Below are 23,961 nucleotides of genomic sequence, written 5' to 3' on the forward strand. Positions count from 1 at the left end.
CAGAACAAGGACAGATGTTACTGGGGTCAGTGCGGAACAAGGGCAGTTGTTACTGGGGTCAGGGCAGAACAAGGGCAGTTGTTACTGGGGTCAGTGAGGAACAAGAACAGTTGTTACTGGGGTCAGGGCAGAACAAGGGCAGTTGTTACTGGGGTCAGTGAGGAACAAGAACAGTTGTTACTGGGGTCAGGGCAGAACAAGGGCAGTTGTTACTGGGGTCAGGGCGGAACAAGGGCAGTTGTTACTGGGGTCAGTGAGGAACAAGAACAGTTGTTACTGGGGTCAGGGCAGAACAAGGGCAGCTGTTACTGGGGTCAGTGCGGAACAAGGGCAGTTGTTACTGGGGTCAGGGCAGAACAAGGGCAGTTGTTACCGGGGTCAGTGCAGAACAAGGGCAGTTGTTACCGGGGTCAGGGCAGAATAAGGGCAGTTGTTACCGGGGTCAGCGCGGAACAAGGGCAGTTGTTACTGGGGTCAGTGCGGAACAAGGGCAGTTGTTACTGGGGTCAGGGCAGAACAAGGACAGTTGTTACCGGGGTCAGGGCAGAACAAGGGCAGTTGTTACTGGGGTCAGGGCAGAACAAGGGCAGTTGTTACTGGGGTCAGGGCAGAACAAGGACAGTTGTTACTGGGGTCAGGGCAGAACAAGGACAGTTGTTACTGGGGTCAGTGCAGAACAAGGGCAGTTGTTACCGGGGTCAGCGCGGAACAAGGACAGTTGTTACTGGGGTCAGTGTGGAACAAGGACAGTTGTTACTGGGGTCAGTATAGAACAAGGGCAGTTGTTACTGGGGTCAGCGCAGAACAAGGACAGTTGTTACTGGGGTCAGGGCGGAACAAGGGCAGTTGTTACTGGGGTCAGCGCAGAACAAGGGCAGTTGTTACTGGGGTCAGGGCAGAACAAGGGCAGTTGTTACTGGGGTCAGCGCGGAACAAGGACAGTTTTTACTGGGGTCAGTGCGGAACAAGGGCAGTTGTTACTGGGGTCAGGGCAGAACAAGGGCAGTTGTTACTGGGGTCAGCGCGGAACAAGGACAGTTTTTACTGGGGTCAGTGCGGAACAAGGGCAGTTGTTACTGGGGTCAGGGCAGAACAAGGGCAGTTGTTACTGGGGTCAGCGCAGAACAAGGGCAGTTGTTACTGGGGTCAGCGCGGAACAAGGACAGTTTTTACTGGGGTCAGGGCAGAACAAGGGCAGTTGTTACTGGGGTCAGCGCAGAACAAGGGCAGCTGTTACTGGGGTCAGCGCAGAACAAGGGCAGTTGTTACTGGGGTCAGCGCAGAACAAGGGCAGTTGTTACTGGGGTCAGTGCGGAACAAGGACAGTTGTTACTGGGGTCAGCGCAGAACAAGGGCAGTTGTAACTGGGGTCAGTGCAGAAGAAGGGCAGTTGTTACTGGGGTCAGTGCAGAAGAAGGGCAGTTGTTACTGGGGTCAGCGCAGAACAAGGGCAGTTGTAACTGGGGTCAGTGCGGAACAAGGGCAGTTGTTACTGGGGTCAGTATAGAACAAGGGCAGTTGTTACTGGGGTCAGCGCGGAACAAGGGCAGTTGTTACTGGGGTCAGTGCATTTGGCCCATCGAGTCTGCTCCGCCATTCCGTCATGGCTGATCTCATCCTGGCCTTAACTCCAGCATCCTGCCCGTTCTCCATAACCCTTCACCCCATTACAATTAAAAATCTGTCAAACTCTTCATTAAAATTACTCTGTTCCGGCATCCACTGCACTCTGGGGTAGCGAATTCCACAGGTTCACAACCCTTTTGGGAGAAATAGTTTCTCCTCAAATCTGTTTTAAATTTGCGACCTCTTATCCTAAGATTATGACCTCTTGTTTTAGAATGCCCAACAAGAGGAAGCATCTACTCCACGTCTACTTTATCCAAACCATTTAGCATCTTGTCCACCTCAATTTGGTCTCCCCTCATTCTTCTAAACTCGAGAGCGTATAGGCCGAAACTGTTCTATCTCTCTTCATATGACAAACACCTCATCTCTGAAATCAATCTAGTGAACCTCCTCTGAAATGCCTCCAATAATAATCTTTCCTCAAATAAGGGGCCATAAACTGTGCAAAATACTCCAGGTGCAGTCTCACCAATGCCTTGTCCAGTTGCAATAACACTTCCTTCCCTTTACACTCTACCCCTTTACCTAGAAATGCCAACATTCCATTTGCTTTTTTGTTAATTATCTGCTGTACCTGCAAGGTGGTTTTCTGTGACTCATGGACGAGGACCCCTCTGCATCGGAGCACGCCACGAGTTGTTAGCACTATGGCTTCACAGCGCCAGGGTCCCAGGTTCGATTCCCGGTTGGGTCACTGTCTGTGCGGAGTCTGCACGTTCTCCGTGTCTGCGTGGGTTTCCTCCGGGTGCTCCGGTTTCCTCCCACAAGTCCTGAAAGATGTGCTGTTCGGTAATTTGGACATTCTGAATTCTCCCTCTGTGTACCGGAACAGGCGCCGGATTGTGGCGACTAGGGGCTTTTCACAGTAACTTCATTGCAGTGTTAATGTAAGCCTACTTGTGACAATAAAGATTATTATTATTGAAGTCTCTCCCCATTTAGATAATAAGTTGCCGTTCCATGTTTCCGGCCAAAATGCATGACCTCACACAGGTCCACTTCAAACTCCAAATGCCATATTATGCTCCACTCTCCTAACCTGTATCCATTTGCAAGGTTCTTATTTCCTCATTGCAACTGACTGTCCCACCTATTTTTGTGTTGTTTGCAAATCTGGCTTTAGAACCTTCTACCCCTGTATAAGGGTGACATGTTAGCATTTTTCCAATCCACTGCAACCTTTCACGTGTCCAGGGAATTTTGGAATATTATAACCAATGGATCCACTATCTTCGCTGTCACTTGCTTTAACAAGCTAAGATGTAAGCCATCAGGCCTGGGGGACTCAATCCCAATTGTGTGCTGAATACCATTTCCCTATTGATGCTGATTGTTCGAAGTTCCTTCCTTGCTATTACGTGAAGGATAAAGAGCCACACACACAGTGAGTTTGCCCAATTTCAACACAGGTGCCCTGGGACCAGACGGGGAGTTGACCCTGCCACAGTCTCGGCAGCTTAAAAGCTGAACGTGCAGACAGATAAGCAAATCCAGCTGCTTAAATCTCCCTGCATCCAATTGACGCAAATGAAATCCATGTCAAAAGCCTCTACTTGTTGGTGCGAGCCATTCTCGGGCTTTGAGGTCCGCCTGACCATGTGCACTCATATCTTGCACTGCAGTTGGAAAAAAACAGGCTCAAGTGGATGGCTCCAGTTTTGCGAGAGCCTGGGTGCAGTGTTTAGAGGATGCTGTCGACGCTGTAATCTTATCTCGGCACAAAGGCTCACATTACTAATGCTGTCGGCAGCCCCTGATCTTTGAAATCCTGCACACTTATTTCACTTCCCCACAAGAAAAGGCCACTTGAAAACGGTTTGCTTTGTTGCTCCACAGATTGAAGATTTGATTGCGCTAACAGTCACACTGAGCCCAGCAGTTTTCTCTTAGCACAGGTTCTGGTAGTAGTTTTTTTTTATTGCTATTTAATGAGACTGTTTCATAGTTTAAGTGATACAAGATACGGTGGCGTCAGCGCCAGGGAGTTTCCAAGTTCTCCCCGTGTCTGCGCGGGTTTCCTCCGGGTGCTCCGGTTTCCTCCCACAAGTCCAAAGATGTGCAGGTTAGGTGGATTGGCCGTGTTAAATTTTCCCTTAGTGCCCAAAGATGTGCAGGTTAGGTGAGATTACGGGGATGGATGGGGGGGGGGGGCCTAGATTGGATGCTCTTTCAGAGGGTCGATGCAGACTCGATGGGCTGAATGGCTTACTTCTGCATTGTCAGGATTCTATGGATCAGGAGGCCGCAGGAGATAAAACTCCCACAGCTACCAGCTACAGCCACTCCCTTGTGCAGTTCACCAATCTAACAGCTGCCTCTGTAGCTTTCTGGGTCAGCAGGGAGACAAGTTGAAGTTCAGTGCCATCCACTTCAACTTGCGGCCAACTTCTCTGGGGGGCAGTGCCAAAGACAATAGTCAAAGTCACTTCCTCTGCCAACTTGTTAAGCTGTTACCTTTGACCAGGCTTTGGGAGGACCGAATGAAACATAGTCCAATCGATGGTGAAACGTGAGAATGATATCCCTCTCGTCAGCATTTGCCATCTCGTGTCTAGACAGAATTTCGCAGCGGCCCTTTTAGCAGCCTCGCTCCAACAGGTGAAACACAGGCTTTCCACAAAGCAGCTTGTCCATACTTCTGATAGTCAGCAAAAAGGGTGTGGGTCAGAGGGAGAGTTGAAGGGTTTTGTGTGTGTGTGTGTGTGTGTGTGTGTGTGTGTGTGTGTGTGTGTGTGTGTGTGTGTGTGTGTGTGTGTGTGCGCGCGTGCGCACGAGAGTGTTATGCGCAGGCACGTGAGTGAGGTGCCCATGCACGATTGTGCACGAGTGGGGTGTCGGTGAGAATGCATTTGTGCACGCACACCGATCGTGCATGCACCTACCCATACACCACCTTGTGCACAATAATGGTGTGTGCATGTGAGTGTTCTACATGCACAAAAATGGCATGTTTGTGTGTGCATGCCCACGTACGCACAAGGATGGTGTCTGTGTATCCATACACAAGTGGTGTGAGTGCACACACACAATTGCCATATGTGGGTGCACACACACGAGTGGTGTGTCAGTGCGTAGACCAAAGGGGCAGGATCTTGCACAAATGTGTACGTGTAAATGAAAGAGGCATGTGCGAGTTCTCACGAGTGGTGTGCTCGTGTGCAAGAGAGTGAGTGAGTGCATGTGAGTGGGTGCGAGAGAGAGGAGCTCGTGTAGTGTGTTTGCATCAGTGAGCATGTGCAAGAGTGAGCGCATGAGAACGAGAGTGAGCGAGTGAGAGTGGGCAGGTGGGTGAGCATGCGTGAGAGCGAGTGTGAGTGAGTACGTGGGAGCGAGTGCACATGAGCGAGTGAGTGTAAGAGTGAGCGAATGAACGCGAGTAAGCGTGATAGGATGACTGTGCGTGTGTGTGTGCATACATGAGTTTGTGTGCGAGTGCCATGAATGTGTTGTGTGTGCGTCAGTGTCTGAGTGCGTGTGTCTGAGAGTTCGTGTGTGTCTGTGAGTGCGTGCCTGTGAGTGCGTGCGTGCCTGTGAGTGCGTGCGTGCGTCTGAGTGCGTGTGTGTCTATGAGTGTGTGTGTGTGTGTATGTGTGTGTCTGTGAGTGCATGCGTATCTGTGAGTGCGTGTGTGTCTGTGAGTGTGTGTGTGACTGAGTGTGTGTGAGTCTGTGAGTGTGTGTGTGTCTGTGAGTGTGTGTCTGTGTGTCTGTGAGTGTGTGTGTGTCTGTGAGTGTGTGTGTGTCTGTGAGTGTGTGTCTGAGTGCGTGTGTGTCTGTCTGTGAGTCCATGTGTGTCTGTGAGTGCATGTGTGTCTGTGAGTGCATGTGTGTCTGTGAGTGCATGTGTGTCTGTGAGTGCATGTGTGTCTGTGAGTGCATGTGTGTCTGTGAGTGCGTGTGTCTGTGAGTGTGAGTGTGTGTCTGTGAGTGCATGCGTATCTGTGAGTGCGTGTGTGTGTCTGTGAGTGTGTGTGTGACTGAGTGTGTGTGTGTCTGTGAGTGTGTGTGTCTGTGAGTGTGTGTGTCTGTGAGTGTGTGTCTGTCTGTGAGTGTGTGTGTGTGTGTCTGTGAGTGTGTGTGTGTCTGAGTGCGTGTGTGTGTGTCTGTGAGTGCGTGTGTGTCTGTGAGTGCGTGTGTGTGTGTGTGAGTGCGTGTGCGTGCGTGTGCGTGCGTGTGCGTGCCTGTGAGTGTGTGCGCGTGTGCCTGAGTGTGTGTGTGTCTATGAGTGTGTGTGTGTGTCTGAGTGCGTGCGTGTGAGAGTGCGTGCGTGTCTGTGAGTGCGTGCGTGTGTCTGAGTGCCTGCGTGTGTCTGAGTGCCTGCGTGTGTCTGAGTGCGTGCGTGTGTCTGAGTGCGTGCGTGTGTCCGAGTGCGTGCGTGTGTCTGTGTGTGTCTGTGAGTGTGTCTGTGAGTGCGTCTGTGAGTGCGTGTGTGTGTCTGTGAGTGTGCCTGAGTGTGTGTGTCTGTGAGTGCGTGTGTGCGTGTCTGAGTATGTGTGTGTGTGGGCTGGTGGTGTAGTGAGGTGTAGTGTGTGGCTGTGTGTGTTAGGTGAGAATGAGTGTGAGGTTGAGAGTGGACGTTTCTGTACATGGGACATACACATAAATGTACGGTGGAGGTGCGCAGGTGTGTTTCCCACTCTTTCCCAGAACCTCCTGTCTCACTGTGTGGTGAAGGGATTGCTGTGTTCTGGGGGAGCAGAGCCATTCACAAACCTGCATCAATATTTCTAGGAGCGAAGAAACCCAAGGTAGTTTATTTGCAAGCTGGAGATATCTGAACTCCGCCAGGGAACATGTTTAACTTCAAGCTGCCAAGTCGTCAAAAAAAAACCCATCCGTCAACACATTGCTTCTCAGTAAAGGAAGCAGGTCACTGGAAGTTCAGAACTCCGAGCTCCAGAACACGTCGCAGCAAAGGCTCACCCTCTCGCCCTGCTGCCGTCAACACCATTCTTCTCAAAGCATCACCTCTCGGCCTCTCTATTCTCCTCGCTCTGCAGAATGAATCACAAGCAACTTGCTTTTCCTAATCTTGAACAGAACCGAGGCGCAATGGGACCGCGGAGGCCATTCGGCCCATTTTACCAATGCCAGCCCTCTGAAAGAACTCCGCCCAGTCCCATTCCCCTGCCTCGTACCCAAATCTTTCCCCCCCCCTTGTTCAAACATTTGTCTACTTCCCTTTAATCATGTTTAAGGATTCTGCCTTCACTACGGTTAGTCAGATAATCCAAGTTCCAACAGCTTTCTTCAAAAACAATTCCCTCCCAACCCTTTCCTTCCTTTTTTCGCTCATCCTAAAATGATGGCACCTGACGGTTGACACACCAACAAGTGATTTTCCTAACATTTTTCATCAGAACCCCCATCTAATTCAGAGCAACTATAAAAATCTGATCCCTCTTTTAGCTACTTGAGGCCCATTTTCACGCGACACTGTTGTCTAAGACCTCTGCAGCTCGGAGCTTTAATTTGCACGGGATCGAGGCACCCCTTGATGCCAGTTACCTTTTAAAGGCATTTTGAAAGGAAATCCTGGAGCCAGTACGAACCAGCAGGGTCTGGCCAATCATAGCACTGCATTCCAAATGCTGCGAGCAATTGGAAATTATAACTGTGAAAATCAAAACATTCCCTTCCAGCTCTGGTTTACTCATTAATCTCCATTATCTCCCTCCCAAAACCCTGCTGCTCTACCCCCAGACTCGCAGAGAAACAATCCATTATCATAACTAAATCACGTCTGTAATAACAAGAGCAAAGTTGAACAGCGCTCAAATTTCTTTTAAAAGCACGAGATACAATGCCGTCACCTTCTTCTGTCCAGTCGATTTGCTGGCAAAACCCTCGTTCCCTAGTTACAGGTCACCAGGCCGCATTCCCGTTTGGAGTTACAGACCCCAATCTCCTTCTCACATTGAACAAATTTAAAAGCAGGCTGGGATCGGGTCCAATCCGAGGGTAGATTGGCCTCCAAACAAAATTCTTACTGCACAGTAGGCCATTCGCCCCATCGAGGTCTGTGCCAGCTCTCTGAAAGAGTTATCCAATTTGTCCCATTCCCCAATAGCTCCTGTAAAATTCTCCTGTTCCAGTGTATGTCCAATTGTGTTTTGAATCTTCCCACTGAATCTGATTCCGTCACTCTTTCAGGTCATGCATTCCAGATCATAACCCGCTGCATTCAAACAAGTCCCACCATCACTCTCGTTCTTTGGTCAATATTCTGAAATCAGTGTCCTCCACTTGCCGAATCTCCTGCCAGAAGCAGCAGTTTCTCCCGGGTTGCTCTGTTAAGACACTTCACGATTTTGAGCAACCCGATTGCATCTTCCCTTAACTCTCTCTGCTTTTCGGAGCTTCTTTAAACTTTCCATTGAAGTGAAGCCCCTCGCTCACCGGCATCGTTCTGGTAAATCGGATCAGCGCCCATTCGCCCGGCTCCCTAAAGTTCGTTGCCCAGAACTGAACGCACGACTGAAATCTAACTGAAGCTCAAATCGACAGGGGTCAACCACGATTAGGGTCAACCTCCATGAATCACAAATCAAAACCCCAATACCTTTCTGCTCACCGCACAACGGGCAAGTTAAGAACGGAACAATGAGGCCGCGGTGCCAGTCGGGGAGATATATCTTAGTGGGTAGCATGGTAGCACAGTGGTTAGCACAGTTGCTTCACAGCTCCAGGGTCCCAGGTTCGATTCCCGGCTTGCGTCACTGGCTGTACGGAGTCTACACATTCTCCCCATGACTCCGGTTTTCGCCCACAGTCCAAAAATGTGCAGGTTAGGTGGATTGGCCATGATAAATTGCCCTTAGTGTCCAAAAAGTTTGCGTGGGGTGACTGAGTAATGGGGTTATGGGGATAGGGTGGAGGCACGGCCTTAAGTGGGGTGCTGTTTCCAAGGGCTGGTGCAGACTCAATGGGTCGAATGGCCTCCTTCTGCACTGTAAATTCTATGATTTTATGATATCCTATTTTTAGATCACACCCGGAATATCACAAGGGAGAAATCTAAACTTGTTACTGTCACTCAGCTATTCGTGCCTTCTATACTTCAGTTAAATTAGCTAGTTAAACATTTTGCTAGCAATGTCTAATGTCACATTGTAACGTTCAGGAGCTGTCTCTTCCCACTATTATCATTAATAACGCTGAGCCCATTAATCTGCCTGAAGCCACTCATGGTGACTGCTCCTCTATTCTCAGCTTGCTGGCTTGTTTCAAACTCCAATTATGGGAACATAGACTGGCTGCAGCTCAGAAGGTGGCCATTTGGCTCATCATGTCTGTACTAGCTCCTTTTGCCAATTGCTGTGGGTCTGTGCCTTAGTTTCAATCCTCCCACCAATGAGAACAGCTTCTCTCTACTCTGTCGAGACCGCTCAATATTCTGAAGATCTCGATCAGATCTCTTGGCCTTCTCTTCTCCAAGGAAAACTATCCCAACCTCTCTAATCTATCTGCATAATTGAAGTTCCTCATCCTTGGGACTATTTTTGTGAATCTTTTCTGCACGCTCTCGAAAGTCTTCACATCCTTCCTGGCGTGTGGTGCCCTGAACTGGATGCAATACCTCAGTTCAGGCCGAACCAGTGCTTTAATGAGTAATTAAAATGATGCGGCTTAAATGCAGCTCAAAGAGTCTCAGTAACAACTGCATTAACATCAGAATAATTTCACACACCATGTCACATCAATGCGTCAGCCTAGGACATTTGAATACTGCTGAAAGAAAAAGAGACTTCTTTTCTCAAAGCTTTCCTGCCTATCTCACATGTGAGTAATGTGCTATATGAATTTCAGTGCCTGGGTGATGCTCGGAATGTACGTCTCAAAAACTAGCGGATTGTATCAAACATGTCCCTTCTGCTGTTCGTGGGGCGAAGGGCCTGTTCTGTGCTGCATTTTTCTGTTCTATGTAAAGTACAGACTGTATGGAGCCAGCCTATGCTTGCAAAACTCAAAACAGTGTCCAACATTAAATGCGATTCCATAATCGGGAAACACTTTGTAAATAATCCTCACTGTGCACAGTGACAACCAATTTAAGATTGCCAGTCAGGCTCACAGTATGGCACATTTGCATGTACTGGAAGCTACATTTATTAATACACAGGGCCCTGTTATTTGAAGACAGAAAGAACATGTACACACATTGCGCCTGTTTCAGCTAAACAAAATAAGTGAAAGCCACTCGCTGGTTCATTTAGCAGGGCAATGCCTTGACCAGAGTTGAGCTGCCTTATTTAATTTCAAACAATGCTTGGCAGCAAACTGTCAGCCACCATCCATGGAAATGCCTCCACCAATCAGAGCCCACTTGCTAACCAATCAGCATTCTCTTCTTATACAATACATATTTGTTGGTTTTGCTTGCATTGTATTCTTGTAAATGTCCCAGTGAGTGGAAGATTAAGCGTTTGTCTAAATATATCTTGGGGGGGGGTTCAAGCAATACTCAAGTTCCATACCATGAAGCAACTACAGCATTTCATTCCCTCTACCGTTGTAGTTTCCCAGCCAAAGACGCAACTATTCCAACGGTATTGCATCCTCTGAGGTGCTGTTGATTGGAAGGAGCTCACCTGTGAGGTGCTATTGACTGGAAGAGGTTCAAGAGAAGGAATGTGCCGTCCTAATTTCCTACTGTCCACGTATAGGAGTACAAAATGACCATTTGCTACTTTCCTACAACAGCATAATTCAAATCAACAACCCAGCCAGTGTCTCTTCATCCTATTAAGCTACAAGCCAGAAGTGCTTTGGAGTGGGGCACCTTTCAATAAGGGTGCATCCATAGAATCCCAACAGTGCAGGAGGACGAAAATTTGGCTCATCAATTCCCACTGAGGGAGAATTCAGAATGTCCACTGCACCTAACAGGACGTCTTTCGGGACTTGAGGAGCATCCAGAGGAAACCCACGCAGACACGGGGAGAACGTGCAGACTCTGCATAGAGAGTGACCCAAGCTGGAATCGAGGTTAAGCTCATCCGCCTAACTGCACATCTTTGGACTGTGGGAGGAAACCAGAGCACTCAGAGGAAACCCACTCAGACACCGGGAGAATGTGCAAACTCCACACAGCCACTCACCCAAGGCCGTCGAACCCTGGCGCTGTGAGGCAGCAGTGCTAACCACTGTGCACTTCCACTATTCCACTACTCAGCAACTTTTCATTTCAAGAACCACGTCGAGGAGGAAGAAAATAAGCACGGCAAGCAGTACTTTCCAACACGCTTCAAGATATTTCCGATCAGACATTAAATCTAGGCTCCGTCTGCCCCTTCAAGTGGATGTAAAAATCCCATGGCATAATTTCACCAAAGGGGAATTCACCCTGGTGCCTTCGCTAATAATTATCCCTCGCCCAATAAAACAAAACAGACTGTCACCTTAAATAAAAACAAAAAAATGCTGAAAATGCTCAGCAGGTCCAGCAGTATCTGTGGGGGAAATACAAATGTTTCAAGCAGCTAACCTTACCTTAGAATCTGTGTTTTTTAAAATCATCTTGTATTATGTGGGTCTTTGCACAAATTAGCTGCGGTATTGCCTATGTTATAATAGTATCGACACGTCACAATGAAGTACTTAGTTGCTGTCAAATGCCTTGGGGCTTCCTGAGGTTTTGAAACACGCTTTGTAAATGCAAGTTCTTTTTTTTTCCTCCAATTCGAAAAATATAAACTGCGGCACAGTAGCACAGTGGTTAGCACTGTTGCTGCACAGCGCCAAGGTCCAGTGTTGATTCCCGGCTTGGGTCACTGTGCGGAGTCTGCCGTTGTCCCCGTGGATTTCCTCCGGGCGCTCCGGTTTCCTCACCCAAGTCCCAAAAGACGTGCTTGTTAGGTGAATTGGACATTCTGAATTCTCCCTCTGTGTGCCCGAACAGGCGCCGGAATGTGGCGACGAGGGGCTTTTCACAGTAACGTCATTGAAGTGTTAATGCGAGCCTACTTGTGACAATAAAGATTATAAAATAGCAGCGGCTAGAACAGGTTTCTAACTTTTGTCTTGATTGGGAAGTTTTGCGCTAAAGCTTACTCATTTCAGCAGCTGGTGAGGAACAAACATGGTTCAAGCTCCGCCTGAGCCACGTGCCTGCAGTGCGACACAAAGTGCTACTTCCTGCATTTCACGGACTGCTGCTGCACACTTGCAACCTTCCCGTGTTCCTGTTCTGCACCCGTCTCTGACCTTATTACGTGTGCACTGGTGTTGAAAAGAAATGCAATCCTCTCTCTCGATTCACTTCCTATACTACTGCAGTCCGGCACGAGTCACGTCAAAGGAGATGGACATCAGAAACATAGCCCAACCAAGGCCGCTTTAACGAAAGGGACAACAGGAATCTTTAAGCTGAGAATTAGCAGTACAAATATGGGACTGCTTGGTTTTAATCGAATCCATGATGGGATAGCCAGACCATTTGGAGACCATATTCAAAATGGCCACTCGAATAACGGTCAATAAAATTCAGTGTCCCGTATATACACTCCAAACAAAGGGTAACATACAGATCTTCTTGCACATTGGTCAGAGGAGCTCCGAGTATCAAGCTACTAAAATGTTTTATCATTTTTAAACAATGCAGTATGATTTGCCATATTTTTTTATGTCTGGAAGCCACAATCCGCTTGACTGTGGTTCCCGCCTCACCTCCCAGATCACATATTACAGGTTATTTCATTAAAGCAAAAACTCAGATCGCCACAAAGCTTATATACACACATATGATCTTCTTACCATCTTCAGTTTCCTGCCATACAATCCCTTCGAGGTTGACACTTGTCCCTGGTTCGCAGGGGCCTAGGCACTCCGGCTCTGTCTCGAGTCCAACATCGCAGGTATTGACCGCGATCGATCGGGTGCGGACCATGATCTGCTCCACTGGAGATGCAACACCGCTGTTGATGGGAGGCAGAAGATGAAGGGGTGGAGGGGCTGGAGTGGAAGCTGGGGAATCCATCTGCTGGGGGGTAAGAAGAGTTAAAACAAGCGTTAATCGCAAGGAATCGTTTCAGTGTCATTTCTGCACCAGCTCAGACTGCAAGGTTTCCAAAGCTGCAAATAAAATAACTATCCTATCTGTAAAAAGCAGCCAGGTGGGAAATAAATACGAAAAACTGCTATCAGTTGACAGTTTCATGGTGGGTCGCCCTGCAGCTACAGTAGTAGAACACTGAGCTCACAATGAGGAGGTTAGAAAGATTTACTAACATTCACACTTAGCCTTCCATTGTGAAACACTTTCATCAATCAATATCATGTCTTCCATGAAAAGGTTTACAGAAACATTTGTAGAATGCACTACATCACCCCACCCAGAGGCAGCCAATTCAGACTCAAAGGAACAGGCTTCAGGTTGGCACCCACCCAGCACTATCCTGGAGTCTCCAGGAAATGCAGATTAATCTACTGGCCACTTCTGAATGTAACCTCAGAAATGAAATGATAGGGGCTTTCAAGTGTGTTTTTTAAAAATGTTTATTGGGTATGATAATGCTGGAGCTGTGGGAGAAAATAAGGCTGTTCAATTGGATGATTCTTTAACTTAAAATCCCTACAGGGCAGAAGTAGGCCATTCAGCCCATCGAATTTACACCAACCCTCCGAAAGAGCACCCTATCTAGGCCCACTCAGGGGCAATGTAGCATGGCCAATCCACTTAACCCGCACATCTTTGGACAGTGGGAGGAAACCGGAGCATCTGGTGGAAACACAAGCAGACACGGGAAGAACGTGCAAACTGCAGACAGGCAGTAACCCAAGGCCAGAATTGAACCCGGGGGCCTGGCTCTGAGGCATCAGTGGTAACCACTGTGCTACGGTGCCAACTCGTCAGATAACAAAACATCCATTCACTTTCCAATTGGTCCAGGAAGGTGCTGAGCCATTGCATGGATATGGCTGGCAACCAATGCCTGGATCATATGGGTGGGGCAGTTAGAGATCTTGTGATGCCACCTCCAATGCTAACATGCCCACTCATTCAACAATGGGAAGTAGCGTGGTTGAGTTAGATTCTCACATCATAGAACGACAGAATAGCCCATCTTGCCTCTTCTGGGATAGAGCTATCCAAATGGTCCTAATTCCATGGTCCTCTTCACATGGCCTGTAAATTTCTCTCCAAGTATTCATCCAGTTCCTATTTAAAAATTACTAAAGAATCGGCTTCCACCCTTTCAGGCATTGCATTCCAAACCCATTAAAAATATCGGAGTAAAAATAAACGTAACCTCTGGGTTTTTTACTAATCATCTCAAATCTGCGTCCTTTAGTTATTGATCATACTGCCACTGGAGGCAAATTTTCCTGATTAACTCCAGGTTCATTCTACCTTCTTGCTCAGGAGTCATTTGACCTTTCTACCCCATGAGATTGTTGATGAAATAGACTCCAATTGCACCCCTTCTATGAATATTAAATAACATGGTGCACCCAGGCAGAAGAAAGTCTTCTTCTACAAAAATGAAATCTTGTGCAGTTTATCTGGGTTGCAAGTATTGAATCTGTCCCCAAATTTATTATCACCGTGTCCACATGGTACAACATGCAGAACATGTTAACGAGGGTTCAGGCAGTCCCCGTCTGCACAGGTCATAAATAACTCATGGGATACCTCCCTGGAAAATCAACAATATTGCACAGTGCTGTTGAAGTAAAATTTGCACACACTGCTTTGTTTAATTATAGAATCATAGAATTTACAGTACAGAAGGGGGCCATTCGGCCCATCAAGGCTGCACCCGCCCTTGGAAAGAGCACCTAGTTAAGCCCACAGCTCCACCCTATCCCCCAGTAGCTTCACCTAACCTTTTTGGACACGAAGGACAATTTATCATGGCCAATCCACCTAATCTGCACATCTTTTGGACTGTGGGAGGAAACCAGAGCACCCGGAGGAAATCCATGCAGACACGGGGAGAGCGTGCAGACTCCGCACATAGTGACCCAAGCCAGGAATCGATCCTGGGACCCTAACCACTGTGCCACCCTTGAAAGTAATGGGATCACCTCTATGGTGCTCACAGATTAACACTGCATTATCATCATTGCTGCTCTTAATATCCATGACCAATGCTGCATACATGTCGGACGATATTTGGAACCAGTTGTGAACAATGGACATTATCATTATTCTTTGTGATTGGTGAATGAACTGTGAATCTTGCAAGGGGAAAAATATCATGCATGATTGAGGGGGAGGATTAAACTGGGGGGAGGGTAAATTGGGGGGGAGGAATAAGGAGAAGCATCAGTGCCCATGATTTCCCTCCCTGGTGCTGCTCACTACTACATAGCCGTGGCAAACCAAAAAGATACATTTAAGGGGGAAGCGGGATGAGCCATTGTCGACAACTGTCCCTTGATTCGAGGTAATGTTGACTGAGGGTCTGGGCTTTCTGCCATTGGTCTCCATGTGACAGAATAGGCCGAGTGTCAACTTGCAGTTCTGTGGGCACATGGGGCAGGATATTCCCGCGTGTTAGTGGGATCCGGAGTGCTTCCGTTCCTTTGCTTCTCCGCAGGGAGCTCTGCCTCATCATTAAAACGGTGAGACTCAAAACGTGACGCAGCTCGATAGACAAGTTGCTGTCATTCTGAACGAACGGTAAAAAGTTCCTCCCGGTTATAAATGTCAATGTTGCCGGGATCCAAAGAAAACTTCAGAGAGTTTTCTTTATCCTCCCTGAACATTGGCTGTTCAAGAGTCGAGGAAACGGGATCTGGTTGGGGAGACAGTTTTCCATTGTCCACAGCAACAATGCAGATTTTGCAGCTTTTACCTGAATAGTACACTAGGTACGTAACACGAGGGAAATGGGAATAAAAGGATATGCTGGTTTAGATGGAGGTGCAGGTTCACATACAGCGCAAACACTAACCGGTTAGCCCTGATGGATCGAATGCCCTGTTCCTGTGCTGTGAAATCCGCGGCCTATATCAGTCAGCATAAATGCCACAACGTTAATTCATTAAATTCCCGAATGCTCAGACTGAAATCAAGAAGTTTGCAAAGAGAAGCTAGCTGGTTAGCTTCTAGCTGCTCTGAACAGAAGGCTGGTCTCAAGGCAGGTCTCCCATTGCATATTAGACTGGTTTAAGTTCAGTTTGTGATGCAGAGAGAGGTCAACAGCGCAGGTTTCCCGTACCGGCTGAGGTAATCCATGAAGCCATTCTGAACCTTGCCCCTCGCCTGAGGTGTGGCGACCCTCAGGTTAAATCACCCACTAGCCAGCTCGCCCCTTCAAAGATGAGCAGCCTGTGGTCATCTGGGGACTTTACTTCTTTTATTAGACCTCACCAAGAGGCAACTGTTGATTTGAGATGGTCATTGCTGTCGACTCATTTTATTTCCATGACGATTAGAAACAAATGAACTGAAGAGATGGGTGGAGCAGGAAATTTATTGACACTGGCCTTCCAAATGTAGAGTGGGTAGCTTGGGAGATGGATAAAGAACTGGGACACTGGTGGGTGCTTTCCTGGGCCTGAGGCCGAAGCCTATTGTTGGACAGAGGTGAGAGAGATTGATGCCAACACTGGGTGGCCAAGAATAGGAAAAGTCAATTCTGTAGCACTACTGTTCCTCACCTTAAGGGGAGCAAAACAATATTAAATAAATTCTTAAAATTGCCAAAAAAATGATACAAACTCCATATCTCAGAAAACATGGGCTTCAAAGATTTCCCACCCACTACCCCAAGGCATCAACCATGTGTGATCGAGATGTTTGAAGACTATTTGACTGCAGGAAACCTCACAACCACATCTAATCCAGTCCTCATCAGAGGCACACAAATAGCAGAGAACGGTAGATTTAGGGACCGGAACCCTAACTGTCTTAACCCGCTGAAGCATCAGGGTGGTACCTTTATTACAGGGCGAACACTGAATAATTTCATGCAGTCAGCTACACCAGGCATTGTCAAACTTGGGGGCACGACCCGCGGGTGGGTCGCAGGCGGGTGTCGGGAGGGTCCTGGAGACGTCCGTCGCAGTGCTCCCGATCGCGCAAATCTGCGCGCAACAGCCACAGCAGCCGGCTGTTAATAACGCCGACTGCAAGCACCCTTCAAAATGGCCGCGAACATGTAAAAAAAAAATGCGGCTGCACTGCGCATGCGTGCCAGATCATCGGCGCACATGTGCAAAATTATGCGCATGCACGCCGATGATTGGGCACACATGCGCAGTGCGGCCGTTTTTTTTCTTAAAACGGCCGCAGCTTTTTGTTTTACAAGTTCGGGGAGGTTTTATTCATTTTTTTTATTCATTTAATTTTAGCCTTTTTTCATTTATTTTATTAATTTTTTGTTTTACAAGTTCGGGGGGGGGATTTATTGGATAAAATTGTACTGGAAAAAAATGCATAACTTTGGACAGTTGGAGACTCCATACTTTCCGACACCAGAAGGCTTCAACCTTCATCCCACAGGTTCCATTGGAGGAGCGTGTACGAGGGCCAAAGGGACCCAAAACCATTTCCTCCATTTCTGTCAGCAGCAAACATGGTAAGAGAAAATGGTGGGTCGCGCAGGTCAGCCGGCGTGGGTTGTGAAGGCCGGCGCAGGTCGCGAACGTCGGCGCAGGTTGGCCGGTGCGGGTCGTGAAGGTCGGCCAGCACGGGTCGTGAAGGTCGGCCAGCACGGGTTGTGAAGGTCGGCTGGCACGGGTCGCGAAGGTCAGCCACCGTGGGTCGCGAAGGTCGGCCAGCACGGGTTGTGAAGGTCGGCCAGCACGGGTCGTGAAGGTCGGCCAGCACGGGTTGTGAAGGTCAGCCGTCGCGGGTCGCGAAGGTCGGCCAGCACGGGTTGTGAAGGTCGGCTGGCGTGGGTCGCAAAGGTCGGCCGGCACGAGTTGTGAAGGTCGGCCAGCACGGGTCGTGAAGGTCAGCCAGCACGGGTTGTGAAGGTCAGCCGCCGTGGGTCGCGAAGGTCGGCCAGCACGGGTTGTGAAGGTCGGCCGGTGCAGGTCGCGAAGGTCAGCTGGCGCGGGCCGCGAAGGTCGGCTGGCGCAGGTCGCGAAGGTCAGCCGGTTGGTAAAAATGGGTCCCCAGAATAAAAGTTTGAAGAACACTGAGCTACACTCCCTGTAAAAGAGAAAATGTATTCTACTGACTCTGTCTACCCATCAGAAACGGCTATATTTCCAGCAGTTATAGAATCTTAGACTTGCAGTGTTACGACTGTGTTTGTGTGCTAACAGTCAGACAGTCATTCTGTAGACTACACATCCTTGTTACACCATAGTGAGTTCAATGCGTGTCTTTTTAAATAAAATCAGCGAGCTCCATTTTCGGCTGTCCCAAGGGGCCTCCGCATTGCTGAAAGAGCGCTCCCTGTTCAGGTTCTGTAGCAGCACAATCTGAGGCATTCTGCACCTTGAATGACCCAGTCAGACAGACTGGATCTGTTTTCTACATTATGTAAATGCGGCTGTTTATGTTGCGTGACGTCTGCAGGTCTGAGCTTCGATAAGTTTGAGTGCCTTGTTTCTCGGGAAGTGTCCATCCCTGGCTGCAGTCCAAATCCGCCACGCAGTCAAGTGCATTCACGTGTCAAGTGACAATGAGAATTACAGACATGGTGTCCACCCACAGACACCTCTCGCTGACCCCCAACCCTTCCAAGACTCACTCATCTCAGCTCGTAAGTGGGGGTTACTGGGTTACGGGGATAGGGTAGATACATGGACTTCAGTAGGGTGCTCTTTGTAAGGGCCAATGCAAACTCGATGGGCCGAATGGCCTCCTTCTGCACTGTAAATTCTATAATTCTATCACATGGATGATGCCAGAGGCCAACTAGGACCCACGGGTGGGTCTGTGTCAAATGCTGAGTTCGAAAATTCAGGGACAGAATGAAGTAGTGCCCACGAAATCCGTGAACAATGAACCAGCAGAGGTAGCCGAGGAAGGAGAGTTACTCTGTCTATTCCTTGCAAAGTGACAAAGCAGATTCACCCCCAACACTGACATCTCCTCCAAGGCGTGATCATCATGGGTTCCTTTGTGAATATTGTGCATCGAGTGAAGCTGCCCCACCAGGTTCATTACATAGCACAGTACAGGCCCTTCGGCCCACAATGTTGAGCCGACCATTTATCCTAATCTAAGATCAACCTAACCTACACCCCTTCAATTTACTGCTGTCCATGTGCCTGTCTAAGAGTCGTTTAAATGTCCCTAATGACTGACTCCACCACCTCTGCTGGCAGTGCATTCCACACACCCACCACTCTGTGTGAAGAACCGACCTCTGACATCTCCCCGAAACCTTCCTCCAATCACCTTAAAATGATGTCCCCTCGTGACAGCCATTTCCTCCCTGGGGAAAAGTCTCTGGCTATCCACTCTATCCACGCCTCTCATCACAGCAAGCTCTCAACCAGCAGGAAACGCAGACATCCATATGTATGCCAGCTGCTACCGGGTAGCTGTCCAAGCTCAGTGTTGGAAAGAAAGTTTCTGACAAAAAGGATGGTTAACAAAACGGAGGCTCATGGTTCGTGGAGAATTTGGAGTTTTAAAACAAAGCTGGTATAATGACAGAAAACAAGGAGTCACGGTGATTTTCCAGGTTGGAGGATGGTAGAAAGTGGTGCTCCCCAAGGCTCAGTGATGGAAACACTACGTCTTTTTGACTGTTACGATCCCATAGATACAGGTAACATTTTATAAAGAAATTTGAATATCCAGCAAAAGGATCACACAACAGGCTTTCATGCTTTGAGACATTTGCTGCAACATTGGTTAAACACTATTCAGCAGGCGACCTATAGTTTAAGTTCTAGAAAAAAAACTCCCATTAACTTTTAAAACAACCAAAAATCCTCCTCCATGGCTATATTTTACTCTGTCCCGCAAGTGAACAGGCGATGCCTCCCCTCAGCCAGCGCGAGGCGAATGCCCACTTGGTCTCTGCAACCCAAGCTTGCATTGAAACCTGCATTCTGAGTGGCAAACAAGAGAATTGCTGCCGCTATCTCTCTGGCAGACTGACTCAGCCTGCCTGTGAGGTTACTGATATTTTAAAGAAACTTGCAGACCAATCCTAAAATTGTTATCCCTCCCAAAGCCCATTCCATGGCAACATGAATCACATGGGTCTTGGGAAATGCTAATGAGCCATCCTCTCGATCTCCAGCTCCTTTCTATTAATAGACAGTTTAAAGTAAAACCATTTTTAAAAATGACATTTAAAACAAATTAATGTACAATACCTAATAATTTTTTTCCAATTAAGGGGTAATTTAGCATGACCAATTCACCTATCCTGCACATCTTTGTGTTTCACCCCCACAGGCAGAGGGAGAATGTGCAAACTCCACGCAGTGACCCGGGGCCGGGATCGAACATGGGTCTTCAGCGCCATAGGCAGCAGTGCTAATTAAACTGGCATTCCTAACCCTGCCCTGGAACTTGGAGGCAACAGTCCAGTCACTGTCAGCACAGCTGCATAGGTTACTGTTAGTGTAAATATCTTGCGTCTTTCTCTTGATAAAACAACATGGACCTCCCCGTCCACCCATCAAGTGAGCCAGGCAGAATTCAGAGCAGGTCGTATAATGCCCTTCCCTATTCCACTTTACCCTAAATTAAAGACACAGTCCAATACAGAACAATCTTATAAACTTTATATTTGTAACAACGTATATAAATGACTCAGATACTGGAATACAAAGTATAATTTCAAAACTTGCCAATGATATCAAACTTGACCACGTGGCAAACAATGAGGATGATACAACATGACATTGACGGGTCAGTGGAATGGGCTGGAAATTTGAGAGGGGTGCACAAGATTAGGAAAGGTTTAAACCAGAGAGATTAAAAATAAACTTACAGTATTTGATGGTACACAGGCTAGGCGATTCCGATTTAAGGTTTTGAGCAAGAGATAGTTTTGGGGGAGGGGGGGAAGCACTTTGGTTATTAAATGAAATGAAAATGAAAATCGCTTGTCACGAGTAGGCTTCAATGAAGTTACTGTGAAAAGCCCCTAGTCGCCACATTCCGGTGCCTGTCCGGGGAGGCTGGTACGGGAATTGAACCGTGCTGCTGGCCTGCTTGGTCTGCTGTAAAAGCCAGCGATTTAGCCCAGTGAGCTAAACCAACCCTGTTGCTTCACAGTGCCAGGGTCCCATGTTCAATTCCCGGCTTGGGTCAATGCCTGTGCGGAGTCTGCCTGTGCGGAGTCTGCACGTTCTCCCACAAGTCCCGAAAGACGTGCTTGTTAGGTGAATTGGACATTCTGAATTCTCCCTCTGTGTCCCCGAACAGGCGCCGTAATGTGGCGTCTTGGGGCTTTTCACAGTAACTTCATTGCAGTGTTAATGTTGGCCTACTCGTGACAATAACAATTATTATTAAGAAGTGGAGACGATTCACAATTTCAAAAGGAAATTGGATGGGTATTTGAGGGAAGGACTGCAAGAATAGAATGCGGCAGGTTGGATTGCTCTAGAGGGCCAGCATGGGCTCGATGGGCCAAATGGCCTGTTCCTGTGCCACACTGATTTTGTGACTTGAGTCGAAGTCAGAGATCAAGGACACCAGCTCCAAGTAAAACTTAAAAATATGCTTGGGGAGAGAGAGAGAGAGAGAGAGAAAGAGGGTTGACAATGCTTCATTTCATATAAAGTAAGTGCATTTTTAAATGACTGTGCCCTTGTACACAAGATTAAAAGCCACTCCACAGCATCAGTGTTGTTACAGAGTGCTCAAACTTGTGTATTATTATATAGTGAAGATAGCAGGTGCCTGTACAAAACTAAAAATGCAATACAGACAAAGTATTTTTTTGGAAACTTGGGAGGAAGTCAATGGAAATAATACAGGGAGTGGGAAGAAACAATGTAGCAATCACAGAATGTTGCAACTGTCTGGGACAAACACAGCAACATTTTTACTTTCCCTGATTAGAGCTGGGATTAATGAAATGGGCTGTCCCCAAAAACCTGCATTTATATAGCCGGTTTAATGTGGCAAAGTGCCCAAAAAGCTTCATAGCAGCATTATTAAAAATAAAAAATAAAAAACAACCACGTAAGGAGACACAGGGACAAATGGCTTAATGCTTGTTCAAAGAGGTAAGCTTTTAAAAAGGTCTCAAAGGGAGGGGAAGAGAGGGTTAGGGAGGGAATTTCTGTGGTTCGTCCTTAGTGGTGAACACAGGGCCCCCAATGATGGCGTGATTGAAATGGCAGAGGCCAGGATTGAAGGAGTAGGGAGATCTCAGAGAAGTTGCAGGGCCGGAGAAGGCTGGGGTAGCACACTGGTTAGCGCTGCCTCAGCGCCAGGAACCCGGACTCCATTCCAATTTTGGGTGACTCTCTGTGTGGAGTATGCACGTTCTCCCCGTGTCTGCGTGGGTTTCCTCCGGGTGCTCCGGTTTCCTCCTACAATCCAAAGGTGTGCCGGTTAGGTGGGGTTACAGGGAATAGAGTGGGGGGAGTGGGCTGAGATAGGGTGCTCTTTTGGAGGGTCGGTACAGACTCTACGGGCCGAATGGCTTCCTTCTTCATTGTGGGGCTTCTATGGTTACAGAGTTGGAAGCAGGGCAAGGCCATGGAGGGTTGTGAAAACCAGCGGGAAAATATTAAAATTGAGGTCTTGCCACACCAAACAGGTCATGCATGTCCACACTCAGTGGAAAGTTGTACATTATTAGAAAACAATACTGCCGCAAACAAATGCTTAATTTTCATGGTTCACTGTACCCAACATAAATTTGTTGAATATTTGTAGCCTCTATTTAAAGTTTTAAATGGTGCACACAGTGGCCTACAAAAACCTGCATCCAGTTAATGGTTTTGACATGTTAAAGGCAAATTAAAGTCATAGCTTCTAGTTAACATATTTACTCCCAGTCTGAGAGCCTTCAGTTGTGGATCAAAACTAGCGAGGGTCTCCTGGAGCACCACGACACCAGCACTGACTGAACAATTCACATCTGGTTCAGGCTTTGCATTGTCAGTAAGGCCATGGCAAAGCAGAATTGATTAGCTCTGGGGACATCTTCCACACGGGGCTCCTTCCACCGCACCACATCTCATCCTATCACCATAAACATTCATTCCTTTCTCCCCCCCAGGTACCTATTTAGCTTCAATTTAAATGGATCTACACCACGCTTCTCAACCACCTACTCCCCACTCTCTCAGTAAAGAGGCTTCGTCTGAATTTCCTGCTTGCTTAATTAGCGACGATCTTGTATGGGCGGCACGGTAGCACAGTGATTAGCACTGTTGCTTCACAATTCGGTTCGATTTCCGGCTTGTGTCACTGTCTGTGCGGAGTCTGCACATTCTCCCCGTGTCTGCGTGGGTTTCCTCCGGGTGCTCCGGTTTCCTCCCACAAGTCCCGAAAGATGCGCTTGTTAGGTAAATTGGGCATTCTGAATTCTCCCTCTTGTGTTTCCGAACAGACGCAAGAATGTGGCGACTAGGGGCTTTTCACAGTAACTTCATTGCAGCGTTAATGTAAGCCTACTTGTGACAATAACGATTATTATTATTAGTCATAGCCCCAGTTCGACTCCGCAAAGACACAAAGACAATTGAAGGTGCATGTTGACTGCTGTACAGACACACATCATGCTGTCACCCAGAAACTGATAGGGGTCAGAGTGTGCTGACCAGGAGCAGGAAACCTGGCCGAATGTTCCCTCGTTAACTCAAAAGAAGCACAGGGGCCCAGTTTGAACACTTTTCCTGCCCACCTCTGTGGAGATCAGATAGTTCTCAGCATTGTGCAGCCATTCAACTCGCATTGTCCTAGTTTGTCTCAGTCACATAATCACTGGTCCAGCAGGAGAGCCGACACAGCAATGTATAGTAAGCCACAACAACTGGGAGTTTAGAGGGTTAAATTATGAGGGTAAGTTGCATAACATTAGTTTGTCTCCTCTCGGGGTTAAGGGGTTATCTAATAGAGAAGCAGGAAAAATATATGCATACAAGAGAAGTCAGATGGATCATAATACAATTGAAAACTAGGCTGAATATAGAAGGTACAGAGGGGAGGGGCAGTAAAAAAGCAAATATGAGAAGTAAATGTAGAGTAGATGGAGACTGGCAGCCAACATAAAAGGGAATCCAAATGTTTTATAGGCATAAAAAGAGTAAAACTGATAATGTTGCCACATCCCAGAGGACCATAGGCTGCTCTCCCCTTCAGGAGGTAACTGGTGGTGGTTTAATCTGAGGATCACCACATTTCGGGTGAGGGACAAGGTTGCGAATAACCTCAGCCGATACGGGAATTGAACCTGCACTGTTCCGCGTCATGAGTCAGCCGTCCAGTCAACTGAGG

The 23,961-nt window shown here is 47.7% G+C and overlaps 1 protein-coding gene across 10 annotated transcripts in view; it reads right to left on the reverse strand.

Moving 5' to 3' along the window:
- The window catches only part of LOC119956851 (zinc finger protein 609-like), a 201,607-nt gene that overhangs the window by 84,048 nt on the left and 93,598 nt on the right, over nucleotides 1–23,961 (reverse strand). For 6 of the 10 annotated variants that reach the window (XM_038784352.1, XM_038784350.1, XM_038784346.1 and 3 more), the window contains one exon: nucleotides 12,384–12,609. In XM_038784352.1, coding sequence (XP_038640280.1) covers nucleotides 12,384–12,609 — 226 coding nt within the window. The remainder of the gene's footprint in view (nucleotides 1–12,383; nucleotides 12,610–23,961) is intronic. The other 4 variants (XM_038784353.1, XM_038784354.1, XM_038784349.1 and 1 more) reach the window with 1 other exon arrangement.

This window comes from Scyliorhinus canicula, chromosome 24 (genome assembly GCF_902713615.1).
Source record: "Scyliorhinus canicula chromosome 24, sScyCan1.1, whole genome shotgun sequence".
NCBI classification, from domain to species: Eukaryota; Metazoa; Chordata; class Chondrichthyes; order Carcharhiniformes; family Scyliorhinidae; genus Scyliorhinus; species Scyliorhinus canicula.